The sequence below is a fragment of the Cygnus olor genome, chromosome 7 (assembly GCF_009769625.2).
Source record: "Cygnus olor isolate bCygOlo1 chromosome 7, bCygOlo1.pri.v2, whole genome shotgun sequence".
Taxonomy (NCBI): Eukaryota; Metazoa; Chordata; class Aves; order Anseriformes; family Anatidae; genus Cygnus; species Cygnus olor.
The window spans coordinates 10,279,698-10,300,588 of record NC_049175.1 but is presented as its reverse complement, the minus strand read 5'-3'; the positions used below and the strand labels follow the sequence as shown (position 1 = coordinate 10,300,588).

The following is a 20,891-nucleotide window of genomic DNA, read 5'->3' as shown; positions in this document are numbered from 1 at the left end:
ATCCCTGAGTGTCTGTGGAGCAGATGGAGAGTCTGTGAAGGTCATCTGAGAAAAACACAGCCTTGCTGACAGCAGGCCTAGGCTTTCCACACGTGCGTCTGAGCCTCCATTTTCCAATGAGGTCTGCAGATCAAGAAGGCTGATAACCACAGCATAATGTTCTAGCTCTACCTCTGGGGTAACAAGCAATTGTGTCCAATCGATGAGTACTTTTGAAATAAACTGCCTAGTTAGCATGATCTTATTGCAAGCATGGGCAGAGTGTGGGGGGTAACACTTTCTTTCCTTTGCCTCCATCTGTGACCCAGTGATACGTTTGTCATGGCTTGGCTGGAGGACATATGGAGCTCCTGAGGAACAGCTTCTAGGAAGAAGCTGTATATATTTTGCTTGAACTGCACTGATTTAAAGTTTCAGCTGTTAAACCTCCAAGAGCTCAAACACAAGTAGCAGATCAGAAGAACACAGCTGTTGATGTTGACATGTTGCTGGCCTTACAGAATGAGTATAAACAGCTGGAAATGCATTTGATGAACTGGGGAATAGGGACAGAGCAAAGAATTTCAGGCTCACTGGAACACTACAAAACAAACGTGTCCTCAACTGAGGACATCAAATTCTTCCTTTGCAAATCATTTGTAGATCTTCCATTGCTTCATACTACAATGGGCTTCAGTTCTCTGGCTTCAGAAAGACACGCATGCCAAGGCTGCGAGCTTCCAAGCTGGCTGAGCCTGTACAGACTCGTTGTTAAAACTTCACAATATGGCAAAAGTATTTAAGGTGGATAAGTATCATCCAGAAGCAGAAGATTAGAGAAGAAAAACTCTGGTTCTCTGTTTTTGGATGACTGAGAAGATGCAGAATAGGTTCAGCAAGAAATCTTCTTGGAGAAGCCTTTTTTTTTTTTTTTTTTTTCCCTTTAATAATTACCCCATTAGCAAATCCTCTGTGCAGAGTGGTCCCAGACCTCAGAGCACACTGCTCCCTACAAGTCCCTGTCTCAAAGGACAGGTTTGGCACTGAGAGCTGTAGGACTTCACAACAAACCATTCCTCAGGGGGACCAGCTACTGAAGCACCGAAAGCCCTCTCTTAGAGATGACTTAAAACTGGAGAGCTTATCTCTGTATTTCAGTGGCTCCTGCTGTTGTACTCTGACATAAGCTTTAATTGTTGCTATTCTGAAGAAAGCTTTTTCATTCAATACAAATGCCTACTTCATGATGACATCATCTAAGACAGAAGAAAAAAAAAAAATAACCCACCAACACAGCCTGGAGTAGTCAGGCATGTGACGATGTATAAATAGCACTGACAGAACAATATTATAAACTCTATCGGTGCAGCTGAGATAAAAATAGCAAGTTGCTGATTCATCTAAGATATCGGCTACAGGGATGGCAGGAGGTTCAGCTACAATAAACCTTCCCAGCTAAAAGCATGCTACTTCACCATGAATCAGCTCCTCAGATCTTTCATTCTTTTCCAAAAAGCACCTGTCTTGTGCTTCTTCAGTCTTCCGCTACTGAACACACGAAATATAGGGACTGAGTTTTTTTTGTTTCCCTTATGCTGAAATGTGCTACAGTCAGAAAATTCTCTAACGCTTTATAAACATGTAAGAAAGACAGAATCATTTCTAAAACTGCTTGCCACGTGCTTGGCAACAGCAAGGTTTGATGGTATTGCTCACAGCTTTTTCTACATTGCCTACCTTTAGAAAAACAAACAGGGGACCATTATTTTAATAAATCTGGAAATGCTGAACCATACTTGTAAAACATCTGAATCTATAATGACTAGGTCATTTTATGGTTTTCAGTAAGATACATGCAAACTCAAGTACACAGCCACAGATGGTGTTCTTTTCAAACCTTTCAAATGAAAGAAAATGAAACCTCACACACCAAGCCTAGAAATACATGAATTAAAGAAACAAAACAAAAAAAGAACACAAGATGGGTGATTTGCTCCTTGGAACACAGCAGCAGTGATTACTTGTGCTGCATCTCACATGGCCCAGCACTTGTGTTCTTGTTTGAGCTAATTTTTAAGTACCTGGATTGTAACAACAGCCGTATCGATGCTATGCCTACTCTTCACAGAAAGACCCCGAAGTAAAGTACATAGACTACAGGACCAAAAACTAGTGCGAGTTCTGCAAATTCAGGTGCAGCTTTTCTTGGGAAGCAGAGTCTTGCTCTACAGCCTCTCTGCTTCCCCAGCACATGTTACAGTGACAACAAGCTGCCCAGTGGAGGATGCTAGCTGGCCACAGATAAACATGCAGCTCCAGGAATCCCTTTCTTGTGGCAAATTCTCATGCAAGCTCAAGTGAATTCTCCCACGCTGCAGCCAGCATATTTTTAGACACAACTAAAAGAGGTCTTTGATGTTTAACTTTCATTTTTTAACACTACAGCCACATTACAGCAAAAAAGAAGCACACAAAATAAATGGTAACTTGTAAATTGGAAGATGAGGTTCCTCTCCCTTCAAAAAGGGCAAGCTACCCTGTAATGTGAACAAGACTGCTCAGTGCATTGACTTGGACTAATGGGTGGAGACAGGAAATTTACAGCCTGCTTTTTCACCCCCCCCATGACTGATCATCCCCCCCAAACCTGCTTCTGCATCACCTTGTGATCACTGCATAATGATGACAAAACCTCCAGAAGCAAGGTCAGCCTCCACTTGTGGTAAAAACCTTCCTGCTAGATATCTGTGGACACCAGGTGACAGAAATAAGCTCTCCTCAAATCAAATTAATTGCTTTGTAATTGATTACCCACAATTCCACTTACTAGTAACCTATTAAGTTTCTATGTGACAGCAACTGATGTCTACATTCTGTTCCTCAAGAGCATGACCTTACACTGCAATCATCATCCACGTGAGTATCAACAACACGGACATGAACACCACCAGCCCCACTGAGCAGCTTGCTTGGTACAAGTAGAGCGCTGTATCCACTGCCTGCACCTTGGTTTACATCAAAGCAAAGTTGCTTGTTTAGGACTATTAAAATAAGCAAGGCTTATGCAATTATGGAACTTTATATTAATTTTTAAGACTTGCAGATGTTGCAGTCTGTACATATGGGAATAATGCCAAATACTACAATGACAAAAACAAAAATTACATTGGCTGGCGTTTAAAGGTAAAGAGGCAGAATGAAACATCTCACCCCACCACTGCTAAGGCATTGTACATACCTGGTTTTGTCCACATCATTCAGTTAGCAGCTTTGCGTTTCTGATAGTGACCTAATCAAATAATATTTTTATGAGCATAAAACTGAGAAAATGTGTGTGCGCGTGATAACAAAAAGTCTTTATTTGCTTTTAAACTATTTTTAAATCAATAAAATCATTCTTGCTATGCTCAGAGTAGACCTTTGCTGAACATGAATTTCAGAGAGCAAAGCCAACAGTAATTCTACATATCTGCCACATCCCCCTCTGGGACAAGCAGAGCTGGAAAGAAGCACAGTTTGGGGTGTCACTGCACTGCTGTGTAGCATCTCAAAGAATGTGAGACTCAAGTGTTACTTTGGCTGAAGTTGCTGGTTGATCAACATATTGAGGTGCTTTGCAGAGAGCATTTAAGTGATGCACAGTTATCTGCATAAGCAACATATGTCTCATATTATCAACATCCCATTTGTATTTCAATTGCATGTCAATATTGGTAGATCCTACTGATTCTAAAATCAGCTTCAGCTTTGAAGCTTAGGACAATAACAAAATAATCTGCTATTTGTTTATGTTAGTAATAAGATCTACCAGCAACTATGATTTGATCATGGCCGTAACAGCAAGACAAGCCAAAGGAAACCTTCCCAATAAACAGGAAATGAAGGAAGTGGATGGGTTGTCTTGCGGATCTTCTAAATCTAGTCCAAGTGACGGTGACGCCCTTGTCACTGTCTTTCCTGGGCATCCCTCCCTGCTTCTCCTCCTGCCCTGCCTCCATTCCTTCTGCCACACGATCAGCTATATGGATTATCCTGTGCCTTTGGGCTGGGACAATGGACATCCTTGTATTGCAATTCAAAGCCACCTGGAAGACTACAGCTGCATATACATAAGCACTGGATAGTTTATCGATTTTTTTAAAAAAAAATATATATATATATATACACACATATATAAAACATAGCAATACCACAACTATAGGCATGCTACATGTGAACAGATCAAATATATCTTTTGTATGTAATCAGTCTTGATGCATTAGCCTTGCATTTCTGAGGTAAAATAAAGTTGGTTTACAGAGCACTCCTAAGCAAACAATTTCAATTTTTGGTATCTCTTCCCCGATATCTATACCATGAGTAAACATATGAATGTAACGTTGGCTCACCACAGCCTGGCTCAGTGGATTTTACAGTAGAGCATTCTGATAAATCCATAGACTTACATGTGAGTAAGACTTCTAATATAGCAGCACAATTTATTCCCATTTCCAGTTTAATGGAGCTTTTCTGATTATTTTCACAGCATCATGCAAGGCTTTTTTTTCCTACTGCACAAAAGGGAAAAGCTCCTAATATATTCCTGAAATGCCTTATGAAGTTAATGCAACTTATTCTCTATCATCACGAGAATGATACTGGAATGAATGAAAGTCAGTACTTTTTCTCGAAGTCTCTTAATATTCAGTCCTCACACAGCATAAGGGAGTAAACTCTCAGTTACACAAAGGCACATACAGAGAAATCCGTCAAAGTCAATAGAGTTATTCTGGACACCTGAGTAATTTGTCCCTGGGTATGATTCATTCTCCAAAATCCACTCTGAATGTCCATAATGACCATCTGCTATTCACTTACATTTTTAGCTCTGTTACAATTCTAATTTTTTCCATGTTTCACAAATAACCTGAGTCAGTTTCTTTCAGAAGACGCTGTTTCTCCAGCTTGGCTTCCCTATGAATAACCTCCATCATCACTATGCTACTTTTACTAAATGTTTCATTTTTAACAATAAACATCTATCCCAGATGCCTTATTTTCAGCTTCATTAAATGTTTTACTAGTTCATCTTGAGTCACGTCAATATTTACCTTGGACAGGGTTCCATATCCTTCAGTTTCTAATACCAGAATTCTCTAGACAAGCTTATTGTTCCTGGCTTGACTTCTCCAAGTCACAGCTTAAAACTTTTTTTTTGATGTACTAAGTAAGATGCAAATTCACCCAGCTATGCGCTCTGCTGCATGCTGCCAGCTCTGCCTATTCCAAACATCTCTAAACTGATTTACTTCAATTTCTGTGTACACACAGGCCCCAAACCTGTACTCAGTTACTCTGAGGTAATTTCAAAGTCATTTAATCACAGCAATTAGCAGAAAAGAAAGCAGAAATTAGATATCAGCCTTTCAGGCATAGTACCACAACAGGCCATTTCTACTGACCTTCTGCATCCTAGAAAAACGGTGTCAGGAGGCATTGCCAGCCCCTGCCTCCTTTACTGGCACCTTTCTATTTTTCCAAACTTAAAACTCAGAGGCTTTTCTGAGAAATGGGACTGCTTTTCTTCAATCCAGCTCTCTTTCCTGCTCCTGACAAACAGCATCAACTTGTGCTGAGCTGTGCACAGCATGAAGATCATTGTGCTGTTTCTTGTGCTCACCTACATACTGAGCAGGGCAGAAGAAACCTTGTAAAACAGCGAGTGGCAGTGGGATGCCACGTTCACCAGATAGGAGGGCAGCATAATGCGGACATAAGTTCTCCAGCAACATCAATAACATAAAGCAATGGCAATAGCAAAAAGAAAGGAGGGATTGGTTTTGAGGGTCATATTGGAGCAATATAAAGCCTAGAATGTGTAAAGGCAAGTGGAAAACGTTATGCCCCTTGGGAGGCTGTGTAAAAGCAACCTCTGGCTTTGGCAAGAGGTTGGCAAGAACTGCTGTATTGCAGCAACAAGATATGTAAAGGAAAGTAGCCACAGCCATGGGGAGGAGCAGTGCAGGTGTCAGAGAGATGGGGTTTTAGGGAGGGTATTAGAAAGACAGTTTGTCTGTGTAGGTCCTCAGTGCTAGTGATACCTGAAACAGTTCAGTCAGCTTACCCCCAGGCGGTCCTGAGCTGTAGTCCACAGAGCCTTCTGGATCTGCACTGCTCCTTACTGCTGTATGCATACTTGCTTGAGAAAAGTTGTTCTAAATGAGAACAAGACAAAGGGGAACAGAAGTTTGAGAAGTGGAATTTTCTCAATAATTTTCTTGATCTTTATGCTGAGTTTACTTCAGGTCCCTTTTCAAAGCAGTAGCACAAAAAAGGCAGTGTGAGGTTTGATATATTTATATTTTATATTCATGGACTGCATTGGAATAAAACATTTTGAATTTTATATTGGATATGAAAAAGCAAAGGTGTCAAGCTGGGAAAGTGCTTTGAAAATAACAAAGGACTTTATGTGGGATTGTTTGAGGTCATTTTATCTGTTGTTCCTGACAGTATTTAAATACCTCCTTTCAATTTGAAATGCCTTTGCTTGTCACTCACAGAAATCAGTGGTGGAGACTAGCAGGGCAGCTGGGCACACACCACAGGGGGATACATGAGGAGAGAAGCACTCAGATTTTTGGAGATCTCCAAAGCTAATATTATACCTCTGCCGGCAACCCACATTTGTCAAGAGTTGTCAGTGTGGCCTGGAGAAGCCGTGAGCCACATTCTTGTGAGAGGGGAGAGAATTTCAAGTCATGTCAACTTCCCCGAGCAAGATACTCCTAAGAGCAGATCAAGGAGATGGCTTTACATCTCAATCCAGATGTGTAACAGTTTTATGCAGAAATTCAGGATATTGAGCTGAGTTTACAGTGCAATCACTTCAGTGATTGCTACACATTCAGATACATGGGGCTAATTCTGAAGTACCTGGCTTAGGTGCTTTAGCAATAGCAGCACATGTAAATAATGTCTGTATTTAGCCCACATGCTATTGCTAACATCCCAAAGTTACATCTGCACAGTGTAATGAAGCTAATATTTCTGTGTACCCTAGATAATCCTGTGTCTTGTAGGCTCTTCCCCTGTGATTTGACCCTAAAGGGCTCTACTGCCAAGAAGACAACTGAGAATTTATACGTTTTTGAAAGATCTTGCTCACCTTTAAAACAGAAATTGACAATTTCTGCTTTTGGTCTAAGCCAGAATCAGAGAGAGAGAAACAAAACTGGAATATTCAAAATTGCCTTCTCTTCTTTATGTCCCGCTCCACATATGTACCAAGTGAACAAAAGCAGTTCAGTACAGGAAGGGAGATGAGACAGGATGAGGGACCACTGTTCTCCACAAACGCATGCAGCCAGAAGATAAAAGGGAAGAGCTGAATACTAGATTAAATGCAAGTTTCATGTAAATGATCACTTACAGAGACCTAATAAATGATTCTCTGCAATGCATTGTCAGAGATTTTTCTCTGCCTTTTTTTTTCTGTTTTGTTTTGAATTTGAATTTAGAAGCTATTCGCCCTTGGAGGATAATGTTCAGGTTTTAAAATTTGTATTAATCTGTCACGACATTTATCTGTCATTCTATGAAAGTTTTGTTTGTTTTGTTTTAATTGTCTTTTCTTTAATGTGTTGACTTATCAGAATGGAGTATTTAGAATAAGCCCTTTGAATACCAGTCCTGCATAGGATGGGATGGCATGTAGGAAGGATGTTTTATAAATAATACAATTTCTTTTGACCTGAACAACAAATCAGTTTTGGAGCTTCTGTATTAACTCTAGCTGGGACTGACAAGGGTCTTCACTGCAAATCTCTCTGCTCCCAAGGACAGTCTTTATTTCCAGAACAAAGAAGGACTCAACCGGAGACAGAGGCTTTTCTGACAGACACCCACATGCCCCTTTCAGGCAAGAGTGATAGTCCGAAAGCTCTCAGTTTTGGGGGTTTTGTTTTTTGTTTCCCCATCAGGTCAGGGATGCTACTCTAAAGAAACTACGAATTGCTCCCTCCAGAACAAAGGTCTCTGACAGCCTCTGCTGGGTCCCCTCAGACACCTCTGTCCTACTCTGCTCTCCATGCCACCATCCAGCTAGATGTCACCACAGGATGCTATCTGCACATTGCCTGCTTCACCTCCTTGTCAATACAGTTGTGAAAATCCCTCTGAGAGATTTGGGCTGTGTGCTGACTGAAGCATAGCCATCAGCTCTGTGCTGCCATCCCTGCTTGGACTAAGGACAAGAAGGGGACAATATAGGAAGGCATCACAAAAAAAAAAAAAAAAAAAGAGGGCAGAGGATGCCCATCAAATCTCCACATTTTTTGTTGTGGGTGTCCTAGATAGCTTCCTGGAATAACTGCTTGTCCAGGGTCTGATGCAAGTTTGAACATTTGAGCCCTTGTGGCTACAGAAGACACCTTTCTCTCGCTCTCTGCTGTATCAATGCTTAGTCTGAACTTACTCTACCTTGTGACCTAATCAAAAATCATGTCAAGTTACTGTACCATGATCAATCAGTGTTTTCAGTTTCTCTTATTCACACTTTACCTATATATCTTCAGTTATTCTGTCCCTCTATTTTTTTCCTCCGATCAAAATACCTGGACACATTCTGATACCTTTTTCCTGCTGCTAAATACAAACCTCTTATTTGCTAATTTCCACTTGCATTTGACCTTGAACAGCACAATGGCTTTCCATGTAATCTTTCACATACAGCCCATGATTTCAGTGTTGATTACAAGACAGAGATATGGTAGTCTCACCTGTTTGAGCTCTGTTTTCCCCTCAGGTCTGGGAGTTTCCACTTCACTTGTCTCCATTCTCACCAGCCATCTTGCATTTGTCCACATGATTGCTGTCCTCCTGAAACAGAGAGGGGACATTTGTTTAGCCTGCAGGTCATACCTAGATTGTCTTTAATGATAGCAATCTCATTTCTTCTTTCAGAATAAGGGAAAAGCTCTCCATGAAAAGACAGATGATGTGAGTATGCTTCTGCATTACTCACTGAAAAAAGGTCCAAAGCTTGATTATTATACCTGTCTCTCCAGTGGAAATAGAGTGACTCCTGGAAAAACAGTGAAGCCACAGTTGTATAGCAGAGACAAACCAAGATAGAGGTTTTGGAATACACTGCTCTGTTTTGTTGTTGTTGGGTATTGTTTTGTTTTGTTTTTAAATACATCTCATGTCCTGCTTTATGAGAATTTTTGAAGGTTTACACAGCAGCTAGCACACCTGAGAAAGTAGAGCAGAAGTTTAGATTATGAACTTTGCTCATGGTTCATTCAATATTTTTAATAAAGTTTGTAAAGGTTTCCTTCCATCAAAGAATGCCCCTTTTGATTAATCAATTGAATTTAATATTTTCTCTATGGAGAACACAAAGCAGTATACCCCTTTGCCAGTTATTTACAAGCAGCTTCACAGCACACAATAGAACAATTATTTTCTAAGCATAAGAGCTGTGATCGGAAACTTTAATAAACCACTTAATAGTGTAGCATCCTTTTCTTCCTTTAAAAAGGCACAATAAGGTCATATCAAGCCATTTTTTGTATAATCTGCATAATTTCAAAATAACATATTCAGGGAAACAGACTTGTCTTAAATAGCCTTCTCTTCATTTACATCTGTAACAGCTGCAGTAGCAGCACTGACAGGCTTGATTTTATTCAGTGTTTCAGGATCAACATAAAATCTAGGCTGAAAATTAAAGGGAGTAAATGTACCCCTGACAGTCAAGAAAATGATCTTGGTCCAAGAATATTTCTGGCCAGAACTCGCTTTCAAAAGCAGCTTTGTCATTTGTGCCTGGCCTAGTCCCAATAAGTGCTATTATGATTTGTTACATTTTCTATAGAACCAGGAGACCATTTATTAGCCCCATGGTATTGTATTGAGCTTCAGTTATGTAATAGTCATTATTCTGCTGAATATCCAAAGCTTTGTAAGAAAGTTTTAGCTCTGGAAAGAAATCTACAAGGTTCTCAAATGATTTTGAGGAAGATCAAACTCCCCCTTTTTTACTAGTTGAAAGAGGAAAGGTCCCTTCTTGATATAAATCATGAATAATTTGAATAGTCTTTTTTTCTAAAGAAAAACTCCTTTTTCTTTGAAAGCCCTTGATAGCTTAGGATTCAAGCAGAAAAGAATAAAAGAAGAAATAATAGTTTCTTCCTAGAAGAGAACGTGATAGGTATGCCTCCAAATTAGTAAGATTTTAATTTAATTATAACAGAGGAATGTGTGTGCATGTGTGATTTGCCTGCTTATAAGTAAGGAATGAGGGTGTCTCCCATATGTAGCTTGGACGAGGACGGGGGCAGGTCCTCAACCAGTGCAAGCCTTGCTAGGGCCCCCTGAACAGAGTTTTTGCAGCTGACGTAAGTCAAGGATGCGCCCTCCAGTCCTCTTTGCTCATTTAGCTGCCCATTCAGGTCCTGCAATGCAAATCAAATCAAATCAAATTCCAGTGGCCTTCCACTTCCGATCAGTCTGAGCCATCCACATCTCCCAGACTGTTGACAAATTAACTTCCATAAAATAGTATGTGCTACTAGTTACCTGTTATCACCATCTTTCTGTGACCCCTCAGTGTTTAAAAATCAAACAACCCAAAACATAGATCTTAAAAAGCACTGACATCAAAATAAAATTTGATCATTTCCAAGCAATTGTCCTTTTCACAAACCACTTCATGTGACGAAGGCCTTAGCTTCCAGTTCTCAGAGGAAGTCTTGATCACGTGATTTTTTCCCTGCTCTCTGCTGGCAGGCCAGATGCTGCAGTTCCTGTAACAACCAAATACCAGGTAAAAGTCAGTCCAGCTGTTGCTTCTGGTTTGTTTTTGTGTGTGCGCGCGCGCATGTGTGTTTGTTTGTTGTTTTTGTTTTTTAAACTACTAAACTACTAACTAATACACCACATACAACACACATACAACTTATACACGCTACAGCTGCTCTGCCTCAGAGTAGCAAAACCAATTATTCCTTGGTATTCTCAGGAAATGGAAGAGAAATGTTCTCAAGGCTGACAGATTTCTGAAATGATATTTCTTTAACGTATGCTCAGTTTAGCTGCTATTTTAGTAAAATGACTCTAGCTTTATACCAGCTGAAGGGAAAGCAGAAAGTAAATCAACAAGCTTTCTTTCAGCTAGACTTCAGTATCTCAAAAATTCACAGTTAACGGAAATTTGCTACCAAGGTTGTATCCCTATTATGAAAACAACCATTTCAAACACTGCTGTACGACTTGATGTGATTACAGCCAGCGCATAGCAATGGCTCACATGTAGGTTTTCCCATCTGAGAGGGAGCAAGAATAAAACAGGTAGTAAGTAATACGGTTTGGCCACAACCATATCATCCCCTGGTTATTTTTTGCAATATGAGTTATAAATGGATCAGATGCATTTGCATTTCATTCACTAATTCCAATCAAAGCAACATATGTGTCCTTATTTTTCATAAGGGAAAAGAAGTTGGATATCCATTTTATCTTTAAGAAAGAAAAAAAAAAAAAGGCATCAAGCCAGAATCTAATCTTGTCTATGTGCCACTATGTAAACGATGAGTAAGTCTGCTCAGGTCAACAGAGCAACAGCAGAGTCACATGAGTCACAGCACACTTCTCTTTGGAAAGATTTCTCCATGGCTAAATATACTTTTACAGTTGCTTTAAGAAAAGCTCTGTGTCAAGGTCTAATAAATGCTGGCAGTGATGCTGAGCTCTGAGCAATCATAAAGCCAAGAGGATGAACAAGAATTAACAAGTGGACTTAAAAACCTATTGAAGAAAATGGAAGGTTTTTTTCTGCATAAGAACTGAAGTATCAGAACATTGGTAATGAAAATCATAACCTATTTTTTCCGCTATCTACACTTACTCACCTTTCAAATGGATCTGAAGAAAAAAAATAGAAAGTGAAACAATTTTCTCCAGGATCCGAGTGCAGAAAATACTCTGAAATCAACAGACTAAGCTTATGTAAGTTACCACTCAGCTATGCAACAACACAGAGTTTGTTCCACTATTACTTTAAGCAGTCTTTCCCCAATAAACATCTTGTTCCTCCCAGGGGAAAGCATTAAATGAACATACCACCTCTGTTATCAGTGAACAGGAACAGCCAAACCAACAGAAACTAACCCAACACACCACCCATGATCCAGCAACATGGTAATTCCAATGAATACCCTTTATATCTCCATCTGATATACACAGTGCTGAATCTGGAAAACTGAGATCTCAATAAGCCATAAAAGAGATGCCCTTTAGTCTTTTCTTCCTTTTTTTTTTTTTTTTTTTTTTTTCCAGTGGGGTCATAATTTAGCACTATTACAATGATAGTTTTAGGTAATCAAAATCGCTTATCAAATGTGGGTTTGTGTTCCCTATCAAAAATGTACTGAATTAGAAAAGATTTAATAATTCCTTGTGAATTTCTCTTCTACCTAGTCTTTTCACTGGAAGCCTGATTAAACAAGTATTATTTCTTCTTAAGTGGTTTTACAGTTCGTTTATCTTAGATTTATGACTATCAACTTACTTTAGAAGGTATTAGATAGCTTTAACGTTTGACACACATTCTCTAAATCATTTACAGTGCTCTCCATTTGTACTAGATGATCAGTAATCTTCTCAATATTAGGTTTTATTGACAATGCACCATATAGAGTTCTTATTATATGATAATGATTTAAGATAGGTGTAGGACTGGGAACTAATAAATCCAAAAGCTCATATTTGATTGTTGACACAAAGCTGGGGAATAATGTGCATCCATCTAAATCACAATGTTTCTCAATAATGTAGAACACATACATGTTCAGCCTGTTAGGAGCACAGCACAAAGGATTGCAAACAGATCTAAATTCCTGCTTTGAGACTGACAGACTCACTCTCCAAGTTCTGTATTTACTCAGAAAACCACCAGTGGGTACGAGACTCCTCCATTGTGTGGAAGTATCTGTGCCCATCCCACACCGCGGGGGGAGCAGGCAGTGGTGCAGCAGAGATGAGCAGGGGCTCAGCCCGGTTCTCCTGGTTCCTGAGCCTACATCCACCCCGCCAATGCCAGGCTGCTGCTGGTCCCAGCCTGACAGCCTCAAGCAGCCCAAGCACGCCTCTGTTACACTTGAGTCACACCAAGGTAAATATGCCTGTTGAGATCAAGAAGCGTTTCACCTGAGCAGGGAGTAAGCCTGGAGATTAAGGTTGTAAAAGATGATCCCTCTGATTTATGTTTGAGAGACAATATACAAAGGTGTCATATATAACAAAGACATACCATCATGCAGCCCTGCACAAGAATTATTTCACAGAAATATTGGCATTGATAGTTATTGAATTCAATTGAATAATTTATTCAACTACTTCTACAGAATATCAGACCCCACATCCTTACTACTCACAAAAAAATGAAGTAGGGAAAAAAAAAAGCAGGAGCCTTTGGTGGCAAATGAGCATCTCTCCACTGAATTCTACAGAATTAAAGTCTCATCTGCAACCCTGTAATCCAAAGGTAAGTCTTTTAAATGTAGTCAAGAGATCTGTATCAGTCCTGCTTTTACAGTACATCATTGGAAATGACTTCTGGGGCATCTGAGCTGCATGAACTGGCAATTTGTTAAGTTGAAATGTGACATCTGAAAAAAAAAAAGCTGAAATGATCTCAGAGCAAAAGTAACACAAAATCTGAACCTTGCTTTTATCCAAAAATCACCAGGTATAAAAGCTTCAATAAAAAAATTGTATTAGTGGCAAATTTGTCACGTGGCAATTGCAGATGACTGTAAATGTGAATAGTAAGGAAGTACAGTAAAGAGCTTGCTTTGTCTCACCTTGCTCATTCAGAAATACAAACAAACCAAAAGTCCTTACTCAGACTAAAGGCTTGGCAGGCTCACCCAGCTGCCTACAAATGATTTAGGAGGAGAGAACATTGAGAACTCGGCTCCAATCAAAATCAAAGACCTAGTTCAATGCTATGTACTAAGCATCACTGTTACATTGTCTTACTTTGGCAAAAGCAAGCACAGATTTACAGGTGGAAGGGATAAAAAAAAAAGTACTCCTCGAATCAATACTCCCCAGTACAGTATGCACGCTTCTGGCTTTGACGTGAGGGAGTGCTTCAGACCCACTACTTAACATGTTAGCAGGCAATTTACTAATGTACTGTGAAATAGCAGAAATATCACAAGTTCTATTTTTCTTATTAATGGAGCTAACTGCATTCTGCAATGCAGTATCTACATTTTTGCCTGCTTGTCTCATTCACTCAGTTCCTAAATCAGCAAAATTTAGCAATCTTCAACATCTCTCAGTGATGAGTGAAATTTCTTTTACTACTGTGAAGAAGGGAGGAGGTCAATAAGGCTTGGGAAAATTTTTTAGTATGATCTGTAATATGAATTTGGCAGAAAAGAAATTGAGAACATTTCTTTGGAGAACAATCAAAGGGCAAAGTTTTTCTCTTGGAGCTGCATGGTAATTCATGACTTATATGCTCCAAAGAAACTTGCTACTCTGATGATTACAATAGCAAAATATCCAGTGTCTGCCTGACAGACCAAACATGGTCATTTTTCCCCTCTTTGTCAGTATTTTTCTGTTCAGGTGGGGGGCCACGTGTATGTCTGTTGACACACAGATAAAAACTGAATGATACATCTCTGCTCAGAAAGATTATAATTAAGTTAGGTATGGCGCAAGAAAAAATGACAAGTAACAGGACCGGTGGCAGAAATTTAGGTTCAGCCTAGCAGAGTGCAACATAACGCTTTCTCTTACCCGGATCTTGGCTCCTTGTGTACGTGAAAAGTCAGCAAATTCGTGGCTCACTGCTTGTACTACCTGAAAACAAAGAAGCTACTGATAAAAAGAAGGAACTTGACAGGCTCTGGGACAAGTAATCTCAAACCTCTTACATCCATTTAGGCTTGCGTTAATCAATACAAAATTAAAGCATGGAACTTGCTACTATGGAATAGTATGGGAGGTAGAGTTCAAAAAAGGCCTAGGCATATTTATGGAGAAAATATCACTTAATTTCAAACCGCTGTTTGGTCTGGGAGCATACTTGGGCTCCACAAGTTTCTAAACCACTGAACAATAGAAGGCTATGCCAAGGATCCCTCAGTCTGAAGGGTATCCTGTTCCTACACTTTTCCCTAAACATGTCTTATAAACAATGCCAAAGGAAGAACGCTGGGAGATTTGGATCCTGCTCTGTCCAGACATGACATTTCTTACACTTATAATGAATGCAATCATAAAAACAGACTGTTTAGACAAGAAATTGTGTTGGCTGGAGTTTAAAAGAGACAAGATTCAGATTTTAAGAAAAAGTTGTATGAGACATCTTCAGGAAGGGTTAAAAAAGAGCTCGGTTAAAAATTTGATATATTCACAGAGACTAACCTCAGTGGAGGGAGGCAAAATCCTGAGGCCTTCTTTGCAGTCACTGGAGGAACTGGCTCATCCAGAAGATTCTTCAAAGCACTTGCAGAATCTCCCAACCTGAATCACCATCCACATCAGCATCCCAAATCAATACAACTCCAACAGCTTTTCCTCCAGGAATGGAGAATTACTATCCTCATTTTAGGCAAATAACTTTTATGGACCATTCTTCCTCATAGCCTTTGAACAACCTCCTTCTGTCAGGCCATAGGTCTCCCCTCTTACTCCCCCTATTCCACCGTACCAGGGCACTTACAGCAACTGACCTTTCCCTATTTTGTTCTTTTAATCAGCTGCTTAAATGTGCGAAACAAATACAACTACTGGCACGCCTAGCCAACAGTGAGAGCGTAGAGTTCTGTGTGAACACAAACTTCATATTTAATGAAGTCTTTGCTTTGTCAGTGAAAGCTTTAAAGCAGTGGGCCACTAATTCTACTATGTAAAAAGCCAGGCTGTTTCTGTCCGGGAAATATTTTACATTCTGTTCTTTCTGCAGTATTACTAATTCCAAAGTTCTCTTTAATACTCTGCATCTGAATGGGACTCTCAATTACATGAGTCACTGCAACTATCCTTTAATTTTTTTCTTTCTTTTTTTTTTTGGCACGAACGTGTAATCTAAATCCACAACTGCTGGAGTTTGAAGCTTGCTCTGCACACTTGAAGTGTCACAAGAAAATGGGTTGAAGCGTTACATGCATGAGTTTTGAGTTGCTCATGGCAAGCAACGCAGCCTGTTTTGTCACTGCTGTCACTTCCTTGTCAACTGTGGCAGAGAAATGGAGGTGATCTCACCTTGGGCACAACTCCTCCCTACACCAGTGTACAGGAGAACCACACACATTGTGGCAGGGGCAGGTATAACACCATCCTAAAATGAATAGGAGGGAGAGGAAAGAGGGTGAATTGCCCAGTTACCTTAAAGTATCTTTTGCTTCAGTATGACACATCGCTCTGACTAGTGCTAGTAAGAGTGTAAACATTCCTTCCACACCACAGGAAAGCTACATGCATTAGCTATGAATTCTTTACCAGCCTTGATATGCATGTAACCCATGTCGAAGTTCATCTGTCATATCCACACTCTGCCATATACAGGGGCTAGCTGAGGATGAGAGGGTACAGCCCATATTAGTATTCTTTCTTTTGAGCAGCTGTCTTCTACTTACTTCTGGGTTACAACCTGGGATCAAGCCTATGCTAGGGAGGCTCTGTACAGGAGAAGTAGCATCAGAACACCCTTCCCTGCAGTGGCTTGTGTAAATCTCACCAGAATGAGACAGATCTCACAGGAATCCCTTAACAGGAGAGTCCAAGCACCGTACAGGATGAAAAGGCAGAAATAAGGACTGAAAAACTTTAAAATATACTACTGGAAAAAAAACAAACAAAACAAAACAAAAAACACCACAACCAACAAGTGTGCATAATACAAAGATGTTTCTTGTTACACAGTTAGTATGAACTGAAAACCAAAGCCCATAAATGAAAACAATATACTACTCACAGAATAAATCCTTACAAATACCTACACCTGGATACACGCGTACTGGTGGTTAACTGAATCATGTGCTTAAAAATCTGATTTAAATTGACAAATGCTGACTTTGCACACATTTTGTGGTCATGTTGGCAGGGTAGATTATTGAAGAAAATGTCTTTTTCTCACTTGTGGAAAGCTGAATACAAAGCCTACGCACAGTGCTTTTCTGGGAAAGCAAATTTTCTAGGAATGTCAGTTATAATTTTAGGAAGGAAACAATGTGGTAATTTTCAAATTCAAATTAAGTATTGGTGCAGAAGGAGAGAAGCAAGGCTTGAGAAGAAAAGGTCATGGCAAAACACTATGGAACAGGTAAAAAAAAAAAACTTTTCTCTTTTTGCCCCCTTTTCCATCTTTTCCAGCCAGCTTCTTATTAGGAAAGCTGTTTTCCATCTTTTATAAAGTTTCATCCTCTGTCAATGTAATGCAGGAAAGTGCTGCTTTCCATCTTTTCTAAACTTCCATCCTCTGTCAGTGTAACGCAGGAAAGCACTGCTTGAAAAGCTTTTCTTTTGCTAGAGGATAATTACTAGTTGTTCACTATCTTATTATAAAATCCTAGAGGAGACCAGGATTTTACCATGCAGATGCTAAAAAGCATCAATATTATACCTTACACAGGAAAAACTATAGTGTTTCTTCTATCCGTTTTCCCCTGGAAAATCCTTATTTGGGAGACAAGGCAGAATGTAACATCTTTATTCTTTTCTACAACATCTGCCTGATTTAAATTGAAAGCTTTGTAGGGTGGAACCCGTTAAGAACTACGTTAAGTATGTATATTTTAAAGAACTATGTCACATCAGTAGTGAAACAAAAAATCAAAGATTATTATGCCAAAGCCTCAAAAGCCTCAACTATAGGTCCCAGAAATGACAGTATAATTATTTTTAGAGACAACTATAGCAGTAACTCAACATGACACAGGAGACTTTAAAAACAGCAAGCCTGATTTAAACCAACGGAAAAGCCAGGAATACAGGCTGGAGACTGTTCTTAATGCACCATATTGCATCTGAACATTTTGTTCCTACCCATCCATCCAAAGCATGACGTTTTGCATTTCATATTAACATTCTGAAGACATGAAAGGATTCTTCAAGTTGATGTTCATATGCTGTGTCAGAGCATGTACTCCTACTACTTGGAGAGATGTCATGTCCACCTTTTGCTCATCTTCCCGCCTTCACCTTAGTCTCCTTAACTATCCCCCCTCCCATTTCAAAAAAATAAAAAAATCCCTGGGGCTGTTTTTATTGGTAGCATTATTTCAACAGGAGCATAGCTACAAATATTATTAGTCAGCAGGAAGAGGGCTATAAGTATGGTTTGTGGGATTTGAACTCCACATTGGATTTCTGCAGTACCTCAGCTGTTATGCATATGTACTAAGAGCGACTGCTAACAAATCATTGCAGTAATACTTGATGTTCATATACAACTTCTCATCTTCAAAGCACTTCAAAATTTTACAGAAGTTCTACAAAATATGGGAGAGGGAGGAAGAGATATGGGCAAAAGCCTTTGTTTAGCATTGGTCCTAACATAAATCATCATTATTCCTTTTCTGCTTTGTCATATAGCAAGAATGTTGTAGTCGTCAGATTTGACTGAAGTGCTAAATTGACAATAACGTTTTCAGCAAAAATTTTAAGAAATACTCCTCCCCTTCCATACAGACAGTTCTCTTCAGAAGTTGTGTTCACACCTTTGAGTTCAAAACCAGGGAAACTTGTGACATTAGCATAATGCTCTGGGAAATTAATTTATGTATCAAAATAAAGGTCCTTTTGATTTTAGAAAGTTTTCATGACAAAAAAAGTCATATTTCAAAGCAATAAAACATTGCAGAACATAACCATGAATCTTAGAAATTTTAAAGGATTTTTTTTTTAGGATAAACCAATAATTCCTCATGAGTTACCTCACCATTCAAATTGGAATAGTTAGCTTTTATAGCTGAAAGGAAGCTCTTATTAACTTGTTGGCCCATGTTGGATAGAAAAATGAAGAAAACTTTTAGTGAATTGCTATAGAGCTTACTTCTGATCATGTAACGGGAAGAATTTTTCTCAACACGTGAGACCAACTAAAATATTCTGCCCACTTAACATCTCAACAACTGCTTTACAGAAGTCCAGTGCCCACACATCTGACATGTACTTTAAAGAGTACTTCCAGGCTATTGGCACTCAAATGCAGCTACTGAATATTGTCTTTTAATTCTGCGAGCTCTTTCTGATGAACAACGTGCAGGCAATGCCCCCTTCTGGCTGTGCTCTCAGCTCTGAGCACAACCAGGGAGCACACCCATGCAAGGCAGGCAGTGACAAACAAGACCTTTTAGGCAAACTATTTCAGGTTATTGTCATTTTTGCCTGGATGAGTCAGGCTTGCGAAAATTTTTCATTATCACCATAAAAATGTGGTGGAAGTGAAACAAAGCCTAACATTTTACTTAATGAGAAACAAATACAAAATTGTAACGAATAAAATATTCTGTTTCTTAAATATTCCCTTAAACATGCAATCCAGCCCTTATGCTTGAAAGCATGACTTGTTTTTAACATGCTTTCTAGGGCACAGAGTTCTGTAACACAGCAATTAGTGTAGTTTACTATTTTGAAACATAGACGTTAAACCAGTTCTGATGTCAATTATTATATAGTTAGATTCCTCTTGTGTTTACAACATTTCTATAATGTCTGACAAAATACGGAATGATGTTAACATACAGAGGAATAGAAAATACATTTTCAGATGAAACGTTACACGTATTCCAGAAGAAAATCCATGGAAATCAAAAGGAATTCTTTCTGGGAAGACTGTAAAAGTACATACTCTTCTTCTATGCAATTTTAGTATGGTGGAAATAAAGAAGTGTAATATATGAAACTAGTTTAAAAGCTTAGAAAAAAAATAAAATGAAATAACATACATGTTATTAATGAATAACTATAGAAAAAAGTGTATAATTACATGTTAATTAAATTCTCTCCTTATTGTATCTGCAATGCCTCAAAATTATATTTTCTTTCTGTGTATTCTCCTTCCAGCAAAATATCCAGAGAAAGCAGAAACTTTTAAGCATTTCACAACTGGAAGAAAGAAATAATAAAACTAGAGAGTTTTGTGTTTTTTTTTTTTTTTTTTTTAACTGAGATTTATATTCAGAAATAAACTGAACTTCAACATGCTTGTATTACATATTCTTCTGTTTACAGTCTCCCACTTAAGTCTAAACTAAACAACAACCCTGGCAGAACACAGTGAATTTGAGGAACTTGGATGAACTATTTCTAGGTAAAAGTTAAGTGAACCATTTTCCTTTATACAAAAATAATTATGCTCTGGCAGAGAGCCAGTCTTCCGTGTGTATCACTCCCCACCCCCCCAGTTTCTGTAAAATTCAACATCACCTTTCTTATCTGGTTATTTAGGACTTTTTAATTTTTCTGTTCTCAAAGTATAAGCTTATTCTTGCATTTGCAGCTTTTCATTTATCTCTGCCTGTAAAGAAAGTCAGAAGAAAAAAGTGGTTATGCTGGAGCTATCTTAGGCTGCACATTGTCTTTGTGGTTTTGACACAGTGTGGTGCAGTCAGACAGACATTATCCTACACACCTTCCTGTTTTGCAGACATAACGGTGTTTCAGCCTGTACTTACGTGATAACACTTTATCGTATTACTGTGCGCAATCCCGATGTATGGTATGTCTGCCATGAACGGGAAGTGATCTGGGACAGCCATTTCTCATATAACCTTGTCTTGGGAGATAGGCTAATTTGCCTGTATTCTCAGACAGCCTTTACCAATAAACACCAAATCAGAAAAATTGCTTTGGGATTTGGTTGTTTCCACTGTTTTCCTTTGCTGCAGATGTTTGTTCTCTAG

The 20,891-nt window shown here is 39.0% G+C and overlaps 1 protein-coding gene across 2 annotated transcripts in view; it reads right to left on the bottom strand.

Annotated features, from left to right (window-relative positions):
• Positions 1-20,891, bottom strand: part of CABCOCO1 (ciliary associated calcium binding coiled-coil 1) — a 101,127-nt gene that overhangs the window by 19,651 nt on the left and 60,585 nt on the right. Inside the window, exons 9-13 of one of the 2 annotated variants that reach the window (XM_040563782.1) lie at positions 15,409-20,506; positions 14,779-14,841; positions 9,015-10,769; positions 8,739-8,838; positions 6,083-6,173 (exon numbers count right to left, since the gene is read on the bottom strand). In XM_040563782.1, coding sequence (XP_040419716.1) covers positions 20,471-20,506 — 36 coding nt within the window. In that variant the 3' untranslated portion in view covers positions 6,083-6,173; positions 8,739-8,838; positions 9,015-10,769; positions 14,779-14,841; positions 15,409-20,470. Of the gene's footprint in view, positions 1-6,082; positions 6,174-8,738; positions 10,770-14,778; positions 14,842-15,408; positions 20,507-20,891 lie in introns of both variants that reach the window. The other variant, XM_040563783.1, reaches the window with a different exon arrangement.